Genomic DNA, 17,203 nt, shown 5'->3' on the forward strand with positions numbered 1-17,203 from the left:
GGTGAATTCAGTGGTGGACAAGATCTCCTGGAGTGGTGTCAGGGTGGGAAGAGCACAGAGATTAGCATACGCAAAAGTATATATGAAAGGTATGAAATAGCGTAGTTAGAGAATGGTGAGACGCACAGTGTGGCCAAAACACCAAGAAAGAAGAAACAAAGGAATGGAAAAATTGAGTTTCTCTAGGCCTCAGTTTTTCCATTTATGAAATAAGTAGTTAGCTAAGATGACTCTAAAGACTGCTGTAGTCCAATATATAGGTTTCTGCCATTGTGTCAATTACTTCTTTTAGTGCTCTCAAGGCTAGGAATATAGTGGGGGTTATATGAATAATATGGCCCCTATAGTGGTAGTTTTCCCCATAGTTGTTCAGTTTTTTGATGTACAAATGAGGTTAATTCTATCTACAGGATTCATCACAAAGATTTGAGAAAGTAGCTTCCTAGAGGGGAAGTACATTGGTCAATTAATTAAAATCCTTAATAAATAATATTATATGATGAAAAAATATCAGCAACTGCTTTATGTTCCATGTAGCAAAGTGCTCTAAAATTAAGACAGTTTATTGTCAAAACTCACATTCTTTAATTAGTACTATACCTATTATAACTTAGAATCTATAAGTTTTTATACTCAAAACTTGATGTGTGAATTATTATTAATATGATATGCTATCTTATTTTATCTATTTTATAATTTCTCATCTATATCACATCTGTATATTATAATTTCATCTCTGTTCAGAAACTCAGTAATGTAGTTATAAATCTCTATCTCCGAATAAACTACATGTTATTGGCTTCATATCTTTAAGTGGATTTATTCAAGTTCTGGTATACAGTGTGAATGTTTTATTTGCCTCTTTCATGGTGTCCCCAAGTGTACAGAATAACCAGTGAATCAAAAATAATATATGGTAGGCTCAATGATTGAAAATTCCAAGGCACCCCAATCTATACTTTCTGATTCATTTTATCAAACACAAGTAGATAATTACACTGAAAATTTATAAAAGATATTTAGAATGATGCAAGTTGAAATAGACCGACCTATTTGAAACTGCGGCAGGAACTGTCAGAAAGAACTCATACAGTTTCTGTCATTTGAATATCCAATATTTTCATTAAAGAAGATATTTAGAATGCTTTTATAAAATGCTGCCCAATTATTAGCTATTTTTCTCTCCCCACCTTCTCTAAGAAAATCTTAAAAGAAATCCTAGAATATTAGCCACTGTTGACTCTGTCCTACTTTTTATTCACAGACATTGATGAGTGTGCTGAAGGGCGCCACTACTGTCGTGAGAATACCATGTGTGTCAACACCCCGGGTTCTTTCATGTGCATCTGCAAAACTGGATATATCAGAATTGATGATTATTCTTGTACAGGTAAATGGTAGCTACCTAGGAAATAGAATATTTCTGGGTCTTCAGTTTTTTTTTTTTTTAAGATTCTTTTGACTCTGAGTTTTTGGTAAGTATGCCATAAATACTAAGCAAAATCATATCTTCTTGATTTAGTAGTTAATTATTAATCTGTTTGAAAGATAGGAATACCTGCTTGCTCTAGATAAGTTTAATATTTCTTATTAGACAAACTAAAGAACCAAATCAATATTGTACTAAATTTATACATGAATAGTATTTATGTTCAAATTTTATGTGAATTACTAAGGCTAATCTGAGAAACAACACTTATGTGATACTTCCTTTGTATGACAGTGTTTTTTTAGTAGGGGGGTGTATTTGTTTTCTTTCTGTTTTGAGTTTTTCAACCCAGAGTGTTGTACATGAAAGGCAAGTGTTCTACCTCTGAACTCCTCTCCAGCCCTTAGATTTCTGAATAGAGGATTGTAATGTTTTTCAGAAATAGATGCTTAGATTTCTAGAAAATGAGGGTATAGAAGATATTCTTTACACTTTGGAGAAGTGCAGTTGCGTATTTCATTGAAGAAGTTTTCCTTATTTTTGTTTCATTGAAATGCCACTCCATTTAGTGCCATCCAGAGTGCTTAGGGATATCCTGAGTATTAATAACGTCTTAAAAATTTCCTGGGATAACACCTATTCTCTTCATATTTCATGGGTTCTTGTGGGTAGAATATGAAAAATAGAAAACTAGATTGATGACTATGGAATTTGAGGAAATGTGGGTATGAAATAGGTCATTCTTTTGGAATTTCTTTTTTTAAAATAGGAGAAATAACATGTAAAATACGTAGGATCATAAAACTGGAGAGAACTTTAAATTTTATTCTTACCATTTTTATTCTACTTCCAATTTTATAATTTTTTATCAGATAGATGTTATAAATAATTTCTAGAGGTTCCCAGAGAAACAGACTCTAAACAACTCCCTAGTAAAAATATGAATTTAAATTAAAGTGTCACTTTTTGTGTTTGTATTAGTTGTACATTTATGTATCTTCATTATAACATCTATAATGAGTACCAATTCATATTTTCCTTATCAGAGAAAGAGGAAGGATATACCTTCAAATTCAAATATAGTCTTTATATAAAAACAAAATGATAATGATAGAAATAAAAATAATGAGAACTGACTTACCAATCTATGAGGGAAATGCAAAGATATCTTATAGGTAGAAAAGATATTTAATATGGTGATGCAAATCAATTCATAAATTCCTACTTTTGAGCCAGTTCATCCTAGAGATTTTGAAATTATTCCAGCAATTTTGCATTATTTCTTTGGACCAAATTTAATCATAATGAGTGGCATACTGTCTTGAAAAAGGACTGGAGAGATGGTTTTCAACATAAAAGTAAATTTTAAAAACTGTCAGAATAATGGAGGATATAATGCACAGTCTACTGTAATATTGATAATATTGATAAGCCTGAATTCCAATTTAATGGTTAACAAGAAACTATGATAAAACTGTTGTGTATCTTAGAAAGTGGTATTTCAAAATGTACTTGTTAAAAATAATTATGTGCATTTCTAAGAAGTCTGCTGATTTTTTGGCATTAGAGACTTAAACAGCCTTGTATATATTTATACTTCCTAGTGATCCTTTTAGCTTTTCTTGTACTCTTAAGAGATTTTTCAAGATTTTAAGTAAGAAGATGTATCACATAATTTGGCCTTGTGTTAAATGGAGAGTGCTTCTCCAGGGCAGAATATTTTTAAGAGGTTCATTTCTATTCTGAATCTGTCTGTTGAATGTAAATCCAATTATAGCAAATTCAACAGTTTAGCTTTAGTACATGACAGAGAATCTTGAACTTTGGATTTTGCCTCTCTCATCACATCCCCCTTCCAAATAAAATTCCAAAAATTGCTATTTTTGACCTCTTAGGGTGAATTTCCCCATAGGATTCCAAGGTTTCTAATGATATAAATGAAGTATTCTTTGGTCGGAATGCAGAGGAAAGCTGAAATAATTTTAAGAAAAGTTATTCAAGCTGTAGTTTTTGTGCCTAAGGAGCCAGAGCCGAGAATTTCAAAATCTGGCCGATGATAGGGAATGTTTTTCCTTAATGAGGCACTAGCATTTCCAACTAGCACCATTATTTCTATGCTTCCCCTTAAAGAGGAGAGTTTCCTTGCTCTTAAATTTACATTTCTATACCCCAAAGTTAGGTTTCCTAGGGAATATGTGTGCATTTTGTTTTATTCCAGAGTCAGCTGAGCATTGTCAAAATTCTTCTTTATGTTAGGTGAGTCCCCCACTCCCATCCTCCCATTCATTGTTAAAGCCTGTCTGTACCAAAGACTTAAAGATGCGACTTCTCAGATGGGGGTTTGCCTTGTACCTGAAGGTACCTAGGGTATTCCTTTTAAGAGCATCTATAAGACCAAAGTTAGACTTAATTTCTATGATAAAAATTGAGATTGATTTTTTTCTAAATTTTAGTAACCACATCCATATATTACATACTTGGATCTGAAGACAGTCCAAAATAAATGTCAAGATACCACTGCACAGGCATTCCCTGTTGTTTGTGGCCGAATTCTGAATTTTTTTAAAATTTTCTTTTATTGCGGCTTGGAGTTCAAAATGCATTTTGTTTCTGTATTCCTTCCACTCTTTCTTGTTGAAGAGCCCTTCACCATAACACAACTGACACTGTCAATGCTGTACCCTGCAGACTCTCAAAATTGCTTACCCTAACTGAAAATTAATTGTATACAATCTAATTTAAATAAATGTACAAGACCAACACAATAATTTATAGTTAGGATATTTGATCAATAAAAGGCCTTTTTTGTTTTTATAATGTCATAGATCTGATGTACAAATTATGTATGCTATAGAGTAATTACCTTCTATAGTTGGTAAAATTGCACCTTTTTCTCTATTTCACATCATTTAGATTAGATTTTCTCAATGATCATAAGATTTGGGGGGATAGAAGAATTCTTAAAGATAATCTAGTCTAATCCCTAACTTTCATAAGGAAACTGAGCCTCAGAGAGATTTGTTGCATTACTCATATTTGTATAATTAGTGAGAGGTGAAGTAGGCCTGCAGATAAGCCTCCTTAGTCTAAGCTTTTACAGTTCTTAACATTTGTAATTGGCAATCATAAAGGTAAGTGAATGGGAAAGACTTATATTTTATATGTAGAAATACATTATTCAATTATAATGTTCAGTAATTAAGCTGACTGTCTTATAGATTATTGTAACTCCAAGAGGAATTTTTCCCCTGCAGATCTCAAAAATAATCCTAAATTAGAAGTTAGTAAAAGAAATATACAGCATCATTTTCTGGGACTCTGATCATTACAAATTTACAGCATTAACTCAGTTATACCATTTTCACAAAGGATATAGCAGTTTATACTTTTATAAACCCACTAACATAATTTCCTTCTAACAAGGTACTATTATTATTGACATTTCATGGATTCTCTCCTTCTCACATCCTTTCCTGTTCTTGAGAAGAAAGACTGAGTGTACCTACAAGAAAAGGGATGGGGGAAGTGGAAATGAGGGAAGAGAATGAGAAAAGGGAAGGAAGAGAAGGAAGTAAGGGAAAGAGGAGAGAAAAGATAAAGGAAAAGATGGAGGGGGGAAAGTTTTGGTTTATATAAGCCAAGGTATTTTAATCCCATTCTTTAGGATCTTGCAATAATAACTTAATTTTTATGCATAGGTAAGTTTCTTGATTACTTTATCTTATAATGGCTTTCTTGGTTCGCTTACATAAGCATTAATCAAATTGATTAAATCTTCTTGAGTCCTATTGGGTGTCTCTCCTTGGAACTGGTCTTATGTAATGGACAATGAATAAAACATCTCAGGAAACAAAGATGGAATCAAAACTGTTGGAAGTATCAAAGAATAAACATCTGAGCAAAGGAAGCAAAGGCATTTGTTTCAGATCTTCCTAATATATCTCCATATTCTGATTGTTATAATAAAAAAGAAGTTCTGATTCTTGTGTTGACTTGCTTGTCATCTCTCTACTGTTGTACAGTTCTTTGGAGTAGGGACAGGAGAATAGGAAGGATGTCTGAGTAAAAGAGATAAGAAATAATTTTACCTAGTTCAGGAACTAAATTAGACTTTTAGGGCAGTGATGGTCAAATAGGATGATTTTGCCTTCTCACTTGCCAGAATTTCTATGACAATGCCTGGAAATATTTTGGGTCATCACAATAGTTGTTGTGTGGGGGAGGTGTTAGTACTGACATCTGATAGCCAGAGGTCAGGGATGCTGCCAAATGTCCTATAATATTTATCTTAGCTTACCTGTCCTGTCTAGGAAATGATGTATTTCCCTGGGACCCTCCTTCCAAATGGGAAGTTTCCTCTGATTGCTTTTCAAATGAGTCATTAATCATTGTGCATAGGACATCTGGCACAGGAGAGCCTCCACAGCAAAGAATTATATCACCCAAAATGTCAACAGTACCAGGGTTCAGAAATCCTGCTTTAGAGTTATCCAATCAAAATTGTATGATGTACACATTATTTTTTAATATCTCTGGTCTCCTACAAATTACCTTTAGGACCTGTATAGGGAGTAATATCATCTCTCATTCCTTATGGTACCCAGTATTCTTTCATTGTCCTTCTGTCACAAATAAGTCTCTTATCCATAAACCCAACTTCCCAATAAATTCTCCCCTTCTCTTTCTCGTATCAGAAGCCCCATCTTGGCTTAATCTGGGAGAGTGGTTCTTCAGTGCTAAATTTTCAGGACTTAGCAAAGGCACAGAGGATTTCTTAGGATCCCTCAAATTACATTTCCCAGATGCTTCCTCAGTATGTTTTTGCTGAGTCTTGGTACTTTTGTTATCCCAGTGCTTTCTGATGCTTGCTTTGGTCCATGTGACACATCATAGGAAGTCCAAAAGCAAGGGATTGTACTAGAATCTTAATCTTTTGTTGTTGTTAAAAGAAGAACCTCCTCCGGTGTTCCCTAAGGAGTTTTATTTTTGAAAGTATGTAACATTTTATAGCTTTGAATACTCCTGGTGCTTACATTTTATGATGTTATTGTGGTCACTTCATTTTCTTGAATATGGTCAGTACAACTGATATTTTTAAAAGTTGTCATTAGTATCCTGTTTGTCAGACTTGTCTAATTTGCTGAGTATAGAGAAAGAATGATGAATTTTATGATGATATAAAGTTTCCTTCACTTTATTACTGTGGACATTCTAGCATCTGTAACAGTCTTGGATGTTATTCTCAGATACAGAAAGTTACAGAAATGATTTACTATTGGGAATCTGAAGCAAAGATTTTAAGCCAGTTGCAAGCGATGCATTTACTTTCTTCAAATAGTTGTGGTGTGTTTCTTTAAAGTCCTCTATCAAATTCTAGAGAATGCTTACAGAGTTTAAAGAAACACTATTTGGAAAGGCAATAAAGTACTTAAATGCTTAAAATATGTGAAGAAATAATATTTTGGAAAGGCAGAAATAACATTATTTTTATTCTGCTTTCTTCCAAAAATGATTTCTATTTATGTTAGCAATATTTTTATGAAGGGACAATAACTTTATTATCAACTTTTTAAAAATAACTCTTGATAGATCTAAGTCACAAGTAGGGAACAAGACAGATAGTTCATTATGCTGTACCCTGATAATTACTGATATACAATGGTACAGGAAGTGAGAATACTGGAGGCAAGGACACAGAGGACAGAGAGCCTCAAGAAGGAACACAGATGTAGAGAACAATGATAAAGAGCAGGAAGTGAAAATAATAGGATATCAGCTTTCACACTATGTCGAAAATAAACAAGGTTATTTTAGTTGTAAATGCCTTGGGCACTCTATCTCTTATAAAATTCCTAGCCAGAAGAAATGTTTAATAAATGCTTTCTGCCTTTATTATCACTGGTACTATTATGATTAGACAAGCTGTCCTCTGAAAGAAATGCCTTATTTTTCTGGGATCCTTCCAGCTGGGCACTTTCTCTGGTTACTTTTAAATTGAGTCATTAATTTTCATAAAATAGATAGCTTTGTTGGAGAAATGGTTTCAACTGTTGTTTATTCAACTGTACTTACTGTGTACCTGTGAATAGGGCTTAATAAAAGAAAGGGAGATATTGGTGTGACAGAATAGCACTTCTCTGGAAGTGAGAAAAATGCCTTCCTCAGCAGAATTTGTTTTACTTCTTGGAACAGAGAGTTTCCCATTGTTCTTGAGGATGAGCATTTAATTGTGAAATGCTGGGGCTAGATGCATGCATCCAGGCCCCTACTGCAGATTCTGTGATTCATCCAGGAAGCTACCGAGGATCCTAATCTGTCAAAGTGGAGAATAGGACCTCTCAAGAATCAGGGCCTCTAGTCAGTTCTCAAGTAGGGCAGTTTTTATGAGCCCAGATTCTTTTATGTAGATATTTTTTCCTAAGGATTCCTAATCAACAATCAGACAATCCTACCATCTGTCCACTAGTTGCCATGACTATTATAAAAGACTTATATTTTTGTGAACAACTATTTTATATTTTTTTCCTGGAATCAGCATTATAAACTGTAATAAAATGGTGGTATAGCTCAGCCTTTTTATAAAACATGAATATCAGACATTAGCTTTCATAATTCAAAGTATATCCCTTAAAGCTAAAAGATACCTCAGCCATCTCCTATATTTCATTATATATTATTAAATTGTGTAGCATTACTGAGTAATTGAAAATACAAACATGATCACAAAAGTAAATTAAATACCAAGCCTCAGGACTTAAAGAATTAATGATGAAAAGCTATTTCTAACAAACATAATACAGGATGAATTTCTAAAAGAGTGTGTGCTGTAGTTAACCAGGAAGAGTTAATGTTTAGGGAACTTAAGGCCACGTTTAGAAAACTTGCAGAGAACAGAAGTGAGATGTGTCTGCACAGCTAGTGAGAAGGCCAAGGCAATGTGCTTATCTTCTTTCTGAAACACATATGTGCATGCATACAATTAACAGTGAGCTCAAAAAGGAACAGGCTCAAAGGCTTAGGGAGGCGAATTGCCTTTGGAAAGATGAAAAGCTTGGAAAGGAGTCTGAGCTCTCTGAATCTGTCAGTGAGTGGGGGGAAGCACAGCAGCTCCAATGTAGCAGTTTCCAGGCTTATCAGAGTCTTTATGCAGCGTGGCAGTGCAGCTGTTGTGTCCAGGTTCAACTTCCAGCACCTCTGGTCATGGTTTGATCTTCAGAGCACCAAGCCTTATGTGGTCACAGTGCCCCAACTCTGTGCAAGCTCACCTGCATGCAGAGGGTGGGTGCTGCCTCATTAGCAAGCCTCACCTACTTGAGTTGGTTAGTCAGTAAACCCTAATTCACCTTTGTCCCAAATGGATGTATTATTTGAATTTTATTTTGAGATTTTTATATGAAAAGCATAGAACTGAAATCTCACATAGGGGAATAAAAAGATTATACAAGCCAGGAGTATAATAATAGCGGTGTCTTAGCAACAGACACCTGTGGAGGACAGGATTGCTGAAGTCGAAGCTCAACAGATGCCTTTCATTTCCTTTCTTGATTGTTGGCTTTGACATATCAGCTGGATGAAAGTTTGACCTACCTTCTGCTTTCTCACTGTTCTGTGCTTCATGGAATAGGGTGCATCTTCCTGTTCTGCTGCTGATACAGTCTTGCAGATGTGTATAACCTCCTGGTGACATTGCCTGTCTTGCTGCTCTCTTTTCCTCTTCAGTCCAGGTGCCTCTGCAATATCACATCCATGACAGATCATGGTTTTGGAATCTGAGGCTGAGTTTTTCTCCCAAGTCAGGAGCCTTGTCTCTCCTGTGTGCTTCTATTGGCAGAGCCTCACTGACAGCTTGCATAGTGCTTTTGCTGACTGACTCTTGCCACTTATTTCACTTTGATTGATACTTTCTTCATATAACTTATGATGCTATTTAAGAGGTTTCCTATTGCTTAAGTAAAGTTGGTTTATCAAACCATTATAATAGTTTTCTACTGCTGCATAACAAATACACCTAGCATAGCAACTTAAAATGACAAACATTTATTAGCTTTCAAAGTGTCCATGGGTAAGCATCTGGGCATGGCATAGCTGGAGTGTTCAGCTTCAGGGCTCTTCATGAGGCTGTAATCATGGTGTTGGTGAGGACTGGGGAAGGATTTATTTCCAAATTCACCTGTGTAACTGTTGGCTTATGTAGTTGTTTACTGGCATTTGACAGTAGATTGCTTTTATCACCTTGCCACGGGGCCTTTCTAATATGGCAGGTTGCTTCATCAAAAGGATGAAGAGAGACAGCATGCTAGCAGGGTAGAAATCACCATCTTTTGTAATCTAACCATAGAACTTGCATCCTATTACCTTTGCTGTCTGTTGATTAGAAGCAAACCTAATCAACATTAAAGAGTAGAGGATTACACAAAGTCATGAATATCAGGAGGTAGAGATCAATACAGGCCATCTTAGAGGCAGACTTCTGAAAACATTGACTATTATAGGAATATTATATGTAGATAATTATCCCAATAAAACCAAGTGTGGATAAACACACCCATTTGAAAAGTAAGAGGAGAGTAATAAAAATACATTGTGTAAGCACTGTATGAGAGTGACTATAGAAAAGTCATGAGGAATTTCTTTCACTTTTATTTATAAGAGAGCTTTGATTTGGGTGTATGGTAGAATTATTATCCTACTTAACAGATAGAAATAATATAAATGATTACAGTCCACTAGGGTGTAATCGTAGCAAAGACACATACAGAGAATTGTGGGGAGCCCAGAGGAGACAGTAAGCCAATTGGCTGAATCCTAAGTAGACATCACCAACTAAATGACATTGAAATTAAGGTTTTTAAGAACAAACAGATATTTCAGGAGAGGAAGCAGTGAGAGTACTGAAAGAAAACATTTTAAGAAATAGGAGGAGTAGGTACAAAAGTATTGGTTATATAATAACAAGTTTATTGTGAATAGAATTGTAAGAGATAAATCCAGAAATTCTTGTAGAAAATCCTAAGACATATTTTATGGTTTCTAAAACATTACAGTCTGCACATTCTAAAATTAAGATGTGCATGTAGAAGTGTTAATGCTTTATATTGTTTTTTTGGGGGGTTTTTGTCTCTTGTTCTTTTATTCTTTGTTGCTGAAAAGTTGTTTGTGAACTTGATGAGACTTCTAACAATCAATACAGGCCTAGAATCAAGGTGATAGGGTATTTCATTTCAAAGAAGACAGAACTCTTTGTTGTTATTCTTGGAGCTCTGTGAAAACAAATTTTCTGTGTGGCCTAATGAGAACTTATTTTAGAATTTTTCTAGAACAAAGTCATAATCATTAAATTACTACCTGAGGCATTTTAAGAAATAAATTTACATGTGCATGTGTATTAAATGTGGTAGAATACAATGACACCTAAAAACCAAGGCAGGTAATGGCTTAAAGGTCCGCCTCTCTTTAGTTCATCCAAATCAAATTATAACTTCCTTCCTCCCCTATTTTCTCCATGAGAATGTTGTGACATTTTAGCTCGTCGGTAACAATTCTTAGATTTGAGTCTTTTCTACTATAAGCAATCTACCTAACCTCTTAGCCTCAGATTTCTCATTTTTAGAATGGAGTACTGTATAGGTTATATGTTGTTTGTAGAATTAAATGAGATGAAGCATGTCAAGTAATTAGCAAGATAGTTGGGATATAATAAGCATTCAATAAGTAATAGTTGTTATTATTGTTGCTATTTATAGTAGGCAGAATAGTTCCTCCAAAAATGTTCAAATCCTAATCCCTTGTGATTCAGAACCTGTGAATCTGTGACTTTACATGGCAAAAGAGAGTTTTCAGATCTGACTGATATTAAGGGCTTTGAAAGGAGGGATTATCTGGGGTTATTCAGGTGGGCCCTGCATAATCACAGGAAAGAACATTTTCTGACTATTGTCAGAGGGAGATATGAATATGGGAGAGCCATCAGAGGAAGGCAGCCTTAGTGGCTTTGAAGATGGCAAGAGGGCCCAAAGCAGAAATGTAGACAGTCTCTAAGAGCTGAAAAAGGCAAGGAAGGGCTGGGGTTGTGGCTCAAGGGTAGAGCGCTCGCCTCGCATGTATGAGACCCAGGTTCAATCCTCAGCACCACATAAAAATAAATAATAAAACAAAATAAAGATTTTTTTAAAAAAAGGACAAGGAAGCAGAATCATTCCTGGAACCTCCAGAAAGGAAAACAGCCCTGTGGACACCATAGGCCTGTAGATTTCTGACCTCTGGCTAGATCTGTAAGATAAATGTATGTTGTTTCAATCTACTGAATTTAGAATAATTTTTATGACACCAGTAGACAACTTATATACTATCATTATAAGATAACACTGCTGACTTGCCCATTTAAAAATGATTTGCAGTTCTCATTTCTTTTCTAATTAGTAAGGAGAACCAGTAATTCTGGGATAATTTGGATATATTAGGGAGAGTTAAAGGATCAGTCTGTTAAAGAGAGGGGGACATAATTTATATTTATCCTCAAATTTTTCACTTTAATGATTAAGTTGCTTTTTTATTTTGGTTTTGCTGTCAAACTTAGGGTACTAATTTTTCAAAACACTTTTCTAGTCTGCTTCTAGTGAACAGAAGAACACAAATCACATAGAAATAGAGTACAAATCTATCCAAAACATAGAAAATTAAATTGTGATTAGTACATTTCTTATGTGCCCCATTTTAAATGAGATTGTGAGCTTAATAACATGCAGGATATTGACAGACTATTTGAACCTACTATAAAAATTTATGCAGTTATGTGGTTGTTGGGGACTCATTGCTGTCATAGATCTTCAGAATGTTGGTTTTTGAGAATTATCTTTTAATTCAGGAAGGCTACAAGTCAGCAAGGCTATATCTTAGCCACAAATTAGTGGTCCATGGAGATAGTTGGCTCTAGTGGGAATTTATTTGGTTTGGGGTTATTTTCATGATTCAACACTTAACGGTCAAAAGATTTCATTATAAAAATCTGGATTTCTATCTCGATTTTCAGATTGTTCTCTATTAGTTCTGGTTCTGCACTGCTGTACTTCAGGTGTTAAACAGAGCGGAAAGAGTAACAGCCCTCTCAATTCTTTCAATTTACCACAGTCCCCATTTCCAGCCTTTGATGCTAAGAAAGTCCAGAAAGAAATATAAGTTTCAAATGAATACCTGAATTATTTTTTTAATATTTTTAGTTGTAGAAGGACACAGTACCTTTATTATATTTATTTATATTTGGTGCTGAGGCTTGAATTCAGTGCCTTATAAGTGCTAGACAAGTGCTCCACCACTGAGCTACAACCCCAGGCCTAAATACCTGAATTTGTATAGCAGTTCTACTCTTCTAGTTTATCTATGTGATACATGAACTGGAGCATTTTTAGTTTATAATGTATGATTTATAGTATTAAGTGATTATGAATATTATCATCTTAAGCCATGGGAATTTTAATATAGAAACTTCAGAGGTCTGGCTTCTCTATAAGTCATGTCTTACCAAATCAACAAGTCATGTTGAAATAAACCCCAGAAGAATCAGTAGGCACTTTAATAAATTTTGAATTCATCCTTATTAGTTTTTCTTGCAAATACAAAAGTTACACACAGAATATATATGCCATTACATCATAGTATCAGTTGGTTGGCCAGTTTTTAAAACTCCTAGAAATTTAATTCATTGCCAAGTTTACAACATAGGCAAATTATTTAGACCAAGAGAAATATATAAAATTTGTTGATAAACTAGGAAAAGATCTGTGAAAGTGAAACTATTGAATACAGATGTTTTGTTTTTTGATGGTCAGTGTATTAGTCTGGGCTGCTATAACAAAATGCCAACAACAAATTTATTTTCATACTTCTCTGGACGCCAGAAGTCCAAGATCAGCATTTTGGCTGATTTGATTTTTATGAGGACTCTCTTCCTGCCTTGCAGATAACTGCCTTCTCCTGTGTTTTCTTATATCCTTTCTTTGGTGGTTAAACAAAAAGAGGAAGAGATGGAGATAGAGAAAGAGAACATTCTCTGATTTCTCTTTTATAAGGACACCATAAGGGCAGATCAGGATTCCACACTTATGACTTTATTTAACTTCAGTTACTTTCTCAAATGCTTCATATCCAAATACATTACCTTGGGAGGCAGAGCTTCAACATACAGCTTGCAGGTGGGGGGAGGCTCACAGACCTCCAGTCTAACACCCATTCTGTTTTTTGAGAGATGTATGATAAATGTAATATCTTTCAAAAGGAAGTAGCAGTCATGGCTTGTAGGGAGATATCAGGTTATTACAAGAAACTGAAAGTAATCATCCACAGAATGACATGATCTAGATTCAGTTTGCAAGATTTTACTGTAAGTTAATCAGTGAATGATGATATATTACTGTTTACAAGTCCTTTGCTAGTGGAGTTGGGCCTGGGGCTTTTGGCATTAGTTTGGCAATATTAATGATGCTTTTGGTTTCATTTAATTTCTCTTTCTACATATTACTTCTAGGGATTGTACCCCTCCTTTAGCAGCTACTCTTTCCACATTTTTATGCAGAATTTGATGCATCCAATCATAAGCAACTGATACCAAAGTGGGAGTAGCCCTGTACAGAGCCTTCCAACTGCCTTTGTGATTATAGGCAACTCTCAGCCTCTGTGAATCTGTTTTCTATTAGCAAACAGAGAGAAATATTATTTGTTTGTATGTCTATATGTAGTCAAAGCTTTTAGTTGCAAATAATAAGGAAACTCTGGCTGTCTTAAGCTTAAAGAGGTTTCCTGAAAAGGTGTAGGTAGCACAGAGAATACATATAAAGCTTTAGAAGCAGTCTGGAAGAGAACAAAGCATCTCTGCAGGCTTTGAAGCTCTAACAATCTTCTCAGGATGGGGCAATCAGAGTGTGTCAGTGCTGCCACTGGGGGCCACTAGAGGATGCTGTTTGGGGGCACACATACTGAAAGTGAATTTTACCTATCTCATTTGTCTCATAGTCATGCACTAGACATTCAAACGTCCTGGGCAGAATTTGTAATTGCCTTAATTTATGTTGTAAGGCCATGTATTTGCCAAGTGGAAGGAGAGAAACTAATCTGCCTCTTTTGGCCTCCATATCTCATCTCCTACCTAGACTCACACAATGGGTAATGTTTCCTAAACAGAGAGATGGTTGAGATTTATGAGATGGAAGGAAAAAGAAAGGGAAGGAGGTGTAGGAAATGGAAGAGAAATGAAGGAGGGTGGGAATGTTGGTGAGAGGTTCTGTGATAAAATTATACATAAAGAATGCCGAACACCTTTCAAAGCATTAGAAAATTATAAGATGGCATTATTATTATTATTCTAATTGCCACTATCTCAGTTAAAACCTTCATTGCTTTCTAGCTGGACATTTTAATTGTTCTACTATCAAGTGATCTATAATTTTTGCCTCTTCATTATGATCTCAACTGCATCACCAGATTGATCTTCTTATGCAGTACAGACATTTTCCTCTGTAGAAATTTAAGTGATTTTTCTTGGCCAACAGAACAAAACTCACACCTTAGAAAAGTTTGGATTTCCAGTTTCACATCTTTCTACAGCTTTTGTGTTCTTCTACAAGTCACAGCCTTCTCCTTTAGAAGACTGTTATATTAGAACTTAATAAGGTACAAATCATAATGCAAATGCTTATGAAACTGGGGTGAACTAATTGTCTTAGCTTTTGAAGGATTGAAGGAAGTAGGAAGTGACTGGCTCATGATCCTTTGAAGTTTCAGCAGTTAAATTCAAAGGGTCTTTGATTTGTAGGTATTCAAGAGAAGGCAGAACCTGAAGCCTTCTAGTAGGAGAAGGTTTTCAGTGCTCTAATGTGTCAACCAAATCTATCTCTAGAATTTCTAGATCTTGCTTCTGCCCACCTATTCTAAATAATGTGGTCAATTCCAAAGATGCAGTTGTCTCCCCTGATCCCTTTCAATTTCAGTGAAGAGAACTGAACAGTGATATTGCCTAAACTGCTCCCTTGGCTTTCCAACCACACAATGTGTCACACAGTAACTGGAGAGCCGGCTGAAAACTAGTGTTTCTTATTAACCTTAAGAGCATTGCTCTCTTTATTTTACTGACTTGAATTTTTAGACCTCAATTATCCCATTATGGCAGGTTTTACTATATTCTTCTTGAGAATGTCTTTGCTAATGTGGTTTTCGATAACCAGACAGCTTTCTTTACCTTTCTCCTCATTTACTGATATGCTTCTCATCTTTCATGGCTTAGTAAACATGTTCTCACCTGTATTTAAGTCTTCACATTAGAAAATTCAAGTTAATTCAGCAGCCAATGGCATGAAACAAGTGCAGGTAGTAGTCATCTTGATAGTCACAGTATGGCATTTTCAGTAGATTCCTTCATCTGCATTTATTCGGTTCTTAATTAAATCTTTGAATTGTTGTTTACACATCTGTCTTCCCTCATTAAATTATATTATTTGAATACTGGGCTTATGTATTTTTCATCATCATAAAGCAAATATCTCTGTTGAATAGATGAAAAAGCTGAGTCTCTGAGTAATTGAGAAACTTGTCTAAGTTCTCAGATTGTGTCAGTAGAGGAGCCCTTATTCAAATGAAGAAAGGAAAGAACATTTGACTACTCTCTCCTTCTATCATTTTAGGTGAAGCAAAACTATCTCTAGAATGTAGTCATAAACTTTGACTCTTGAGTCTCATCACCCTCAAGTTCATGTCCATTAGGTTACATAGCAGTGCTAGTCCTAGATGTAATTGTGTAAGTGCCCCTGCTGCCCACTCTGGCCTTTCCCTCTATTTTTCTTGGTTTCTGTCTGCCTTGGATTCCTCTTGGTGACTAGAGTAGCCATGTACTCTTGCACTTTGGTATGTCCTCTTCACAGAACTCTTGAAGCCAGGTACTCTTTAAAATTACATTCTTGTATGTTTGAATATAAGGCAATGTACTAATAAAAGAGCTAAGAGTTGTTCATATTTGTCTTGGATATAATGTAAGAATTTTATTTGTACTTTCTCATTTAATCTTATTAACCATCTTTCAGATCAGTACTATTATTATTCCAAATTAACATATTAAGGAACTGAAGCTTAAAAAGTTTATGTAACATCACAGATTTGTAAATTTTCACCTATTCTTTGTGTGTGTGTGTGTGTGTGTGTGTGTGTGTGTGTGTGTGTGTGTTGCTGGGGATTGAACCCAAGCCCTTGTGAATGTGAGGCAAGCACTCTACCAAACTGAGCTGTATCCCCAGGTCCAATTTTCACCTATTTTGAATTCTGCTTATGCAACTTATTAGCTTTATGACCACAAGTTGCTTAACTCTTAGTGCCTCCAATTCTTCTTCTATAAAATGGGAATGGAAATAATAATAATTACCTTATACTCTGCATAAGGATGAGATGAGAATGTATGTGTGTGTATATATATATACACACACATATACACAAAATTTACAGCAGTGTCTACAATTAGTGCTTTTAAAAAAATTTGTAAAATGGTATTTAGAAGACGTATGTTTGAAGCAAGAGATGATACAAATATAAATAAGAGCTATACCTGTGGGGATTTTATCATTCATTGAGAAGTATATTAAGTTACCATTCAACTAAAATTAATGGAAGACAAAATGAACTGATTAACAAACAGAATTATAAGCAATGTGCTGTGGTCATTTTCCTTTGAAAATATAAAGGATGAATGTAAAATCAGGACAAAAAAGAATAGTAGGAAATGCTGAACATACATTGGCC

General features: G+C 35.0%; 1 protein-coding gene across 2 annotated transcripts in view; it reads left to right on the top strand.

The window, feature by feature from the left end:
- The window catches only part of Nell2 (neural EGFL like 2), a 360,268-nt gene that overhangs the window by 210,022 nt on the left and 133,043 nt on the right, over positions 1-17,203 (top strand). For both annotated transcript variants that reach the window (XM_078014849.1, XM_078014850.1), the window contains exon 14: positions 1,265-1,390. In XM_078014849.1, the coding sequence (XP_077870975.1) occupies positions 1,265-1,390 (126 nt within the window). The remainder of the gene's footprint in view (positions 1-1,264; positions 1,391-17,203) is intronic.

This window comes from Ictidomys tridecemlineatus, chromosome 6 (genome assembly GCF_052094955.1).
Source record: "Ictidomys tridecemlineatus isolate mIctTri1 chromosome 6, mIctTri1.hap1, whole genome shotgun sequence".
In the NCBI taxonomy this organism is placed as follows: domain Eukaryota; kingdom Metazoa; phylum Chordata; class Mammalia; order Rodentia; family Sciuridae; genus Ictidomys; species Ictidomys tridecemlineatus.